This window comes from Triticum aestivum, chromosome 2A (assembly GCF_018294505.1).
Source record: "Triticum aestivum cultivar Chinese Spring chromosome 2A, IWGSC CS RefSeq v2.1, whole genome shotgun sequence".
NCBI classification, from domain to species: domain Eukaryota; kingdom Viridiplantae; phylum Streptophyta; class Magnoliopsida; order Poales; family Poaceae; genus Triticum; species Triticum aestivum.
Window position 1 is genome coordinate 703,305,340 of NC_057797.1, and position 3,336 is coordinate 703,308,675.

At 49.3% G+C, this 3,336-nt stretch overlaps 1 protein-coding gene across 1 annotated transcript; it reads right to left on the minus strand.

The window, feature by feature from the left end:
* Positions 1–228: 228 nt before the first annotated feature.
* Positions 229–2,936, minus strand: LOC123190370 (uncharacterized). Its single transcript, XM_044602998.1, has 4 exons — positions 2,805–2,936; positions 2,641–2,680; positions 2,414–2,532; positions 229–2,294 (listed from the first exon to the last, which is right to left on the minus strand). The coding sequence occupies exons 1-4, from the start codon at positions 2,841–2,843 to the stop codon at positions 363–365; spliced, it is 2,130 nt and encodes a 709-aa protein (XP_044458933.1). The 5' UTR covers positions 2,844–2,936; the 3' UTR covers positions 229–362.
* Positions 2,937–3,336: the final 400 nt, after the last annotated feature.

A 3,336-nucleotide genomic window follows, 5' to 3' on the forward strand; every position in this document is an offset into this window, starting at 1 on the left:
ACTAACCAATCATGGTGGGAGTAGCATGCTATGCCTTGACACTTTGAAGGCTGAAAAACAGCTAGTACGACATGTTCAACAGATCCCAATTCGTAAATTAGTCCAATCCCAACTGAACGCTCGATGTAAAGTTCTGCACTTTATCTACTACATTCAGTCAGCTGCACATACCATGACGCCATAACAGATAGATGAATGTAGCAGCAGTTGCGAAGGAACTTCTGGTCGATGCAAAGGAGATGCACTTCTAATGCAGGTTTGGCAGGAAAACCAAAGCAGAACATGACACCTGATTTGTCAGGTGAACACTCCAGCTTCATCCTGACAAAACTCTCCATACCAAACTTAACAATGTTAAACTGTTACACTCGGCGCACCCATTGTTCCAACCGCAGCTGTATCATCGGAGGTCCAACATTGGGCTTGCCTTTACGAGGGTGCTTCCATTTGCCGCTAATCTCCAGTGATGGAGCTCCAGCAACTTCTGAAATATTGGTCCTATCTGACATGGGGCTTCTAGTGCTACCTTGGCCCAAAGGTGTAGTCCCCGAAATGCAGCGGTTCTCTTGCAATGTTGTGTTCTCTCTTCCTGTTGAGACCTTGGAAATCTTGTTTGTCCTGCAATTCTCAGCTGACTTCACCTTTGTCCTGATGGCAACGAAACCATCCGCCGCAGCTGTTTCTTCTGTTTTCTTATGCTCCAGTTTACGCTTGCTTCGGCTGATTTCATCTCTAGGAAAGCTTTCTTCTGTGACAGCTGAACCAATACCATTAGAATTAGCAGGCAGCATGTGGTGTTTGATGCCAGTTATCTCAGTATCAGCTACGACTTGACTATGAGAATTGACTGGTGGTTTGCTGTGTTCAATAGCTTCTAGGAAACCATCTTCAGTATCTGCTAATAAACTCATTCTACCACAGTTAACAGGCAGTCTGTTGTGTTCAATCACCCGGCCTGCTTGGGGATTTTCTCGAGTTTCAGCTATACCGATGACTTCATGATCTGCCAGTAGCTCACTATATCCGACTGCGCCTTCATGGATATGTTCAATGTGAGGCAAGCCTGCAGCATTGCAATTTGACAGAGGCTGCACTGCATTTCTCTGTACAGCAGACACCACCCGAGTTTCCGATTCATTAGCTTCATCACAACCGTTGAGAAAACCTGCTCCAAACAATTTTCGCAGACTTCGCTTAGGCTTCTCACTACCCGCTAGGCCTTTACTAGGAAAATTATCCGGCAGGTTGCTATGTTTAATGCCATCTTCTAGGCTAGTATCTGCTGCTAAACTAGTACCAGCACAATTAACTGGCTGTTTGCTGTAGTTGGTCTGCTGACCTCCTGGGGGATTTACTTGAGTTTCAGCTATACAAGTGCTCTCACTATCCGTCAGCAACTCGCTGTCATCAATTGTGCCTTCATGGCTGCGCTTTCTATTCTGTAAGCCTATCCAGTTGCAGTTCCAATGAGGATCCACTGCACTTCTCAGCACAGGCAACACTGCCTGACTTTCAGTTTGAGTAGCTTCATCATGGTTGTCTAAAGAACCTGCTCCAAACAACCCTCGTAGACTTTGCTTAGTTTTCTCAGCATGTGCCAGGCCTTTACTGTGAGAATCAACTGGCAGGTTGCAGTGTTCAATGTCATCTTCTAGGAAACCTTCCTCAATACAAGCTAAACTAGTACCGCCGCAATTAACTGGCCGTTTTCTGTGGTCAATCTCCAAACCTCCTGCAGGGTTTTCTTGAGTTTCAGCTATACAAGTGCTCTCACTATCCGTCGGCAGCTCGCTGTATTCAACTAGGCCTTCGTGGTTGCGGTTTCTACTCCGTAAGCCTATCCAGTTGCAGTTCCACGGAGGATCCACTGCACTTCTCAGTGCAGCCGACACCACCGGATTTTCAGTTTGAGTTTCAGCTATACAAGTGCTTTCACTATCTGTCTGCAGCTCGCTGTGTTCAAGTGCGCCTTCATGGATGCGCTTTCTACTCCGTAAGCCGACCCAGTTGCGGTTCCACGGAGGATCCACTGCACTTCTCTGCACAGGCGACACAACCTGACTTTCAGTCTGAGTAGCTTCTTCATAATCGTCTAGAAAACCTGACCCAAAGAGCCCCCGCAGGCTTTGCTTCCTTTTCGTGCCCTGTTCCACCGTGCTCCTACAAATCGGAAGGATATCTTCTCTGGCAGAAACCTCATCAGGTTCAGCTTGGCTCCCAAACCAGCCCCCCTTCAAATCGGTACTGCCATCCCGAGGGGCGTGCTTCAGAAACGAATGCCCAGCCACCCGGAACTGGATCCCAGCATGCACAATTCAGAAAATTGAATCGGTGAGAATACAATTGGGATAAGGTAGCAAGAGAAGAAGCAACTTGGGTGCAATCTGATAAACATAAATCAGCAATTCTTTACCTCCAACGGGTCTTGGGTCTCGCTGCCGTTGTCAACAGCAGGAGGGTCAACAGCCAGCTCCGGCACCTCCGGCGACTCGTACTGGTAACTCGAGAACCAGTTCCTGATGTCCGGCGGCTCTGACGAAAAACACCGAATACAACATGAGCACGTTTCAGAGATCTAAAATTGTCGGAACAGCACTAGGATATAATTCATCAGGATTCAGGGGAGTAGAGTGCACCCACGGGAAGGGAACGAGAAGGGGTACGAGCTGCATCCATGGGCCTGCAAGAACAGCAAAATCCGGTGAGACCGACGAAGGGCCCATTGCGCCGCAGCGCCGGCAAACGGGACGGCGGAACAGAAGCAAGGAGCGGAGATAGGAGGAGACCCTCGCGAAGAAGCATACCTGGGTTTGGGTGGCGGATTCGTCGGGGACGTCGGCCATGGCGGAGGTGGGGGTAAGCGAGCGGCGGGGATCGACGGGCGTGTCCCCGGGGAAGCGGCTCTGTTTTGGTATTGCCTCGCGGAGTCAACTTCCGAAGAACCCGGGAAAAAAGGCTCCCGAAAAAGGGAGAGCCCGCGCAATACGGAGCGGGAGTTTTTCGTTTTGGCGCTACGGGCTGAATGGCCCCAACAGCCCAGAAAAGGTTCACCGGGCTGTTCTTAGGCCTAGTTTCCCAAACACGAAAAATGGAAGCCTGCAATAAACACCGAGCAAACTTTGCCGTTTACTAGCAGGAACATCGCTATTTGACGGGAGGAACTAGTTAACAAGCGCTCCTTCGGAAACCTCGCAATGATCAGCGCCATTTGGCGTGCTCTCAGCCATTTGCCACGTGTCGCGCTCTAGACGCTCCCTTCGAATTTTGGTTTTTTTTTATTTTTCCGCACGTGTTTTCGGCTTTTTAAACGGGTTTTTTTCGGGGTTTTTTGACGTT

Excerpts from the sequence above, each read along its gene's own strand:
- LOC123190370 (XM_044602998.1), bottom strand. The coding sequence starts at position 2,843 with ATGGCCGACGTCCCCGACGAATCCGCCACCCAAACCCAG. Across the intron at positions 2,533-2,640 it reads CCCCTTCTCGTTCCCTTCCC|AGCCGCCGGACATCAGGAAC; the intron begins GTGGGTGCACTC and ends GTTTTTCGTCAG. Across the intron at positions 2,295-2,413 it reads AGACCCAAGACCCGTTGGAG|TTCCGGGTGGCTGGGCATTC; the intron begins GTAAAGAATTGC and ends GCTGGGATCCAG.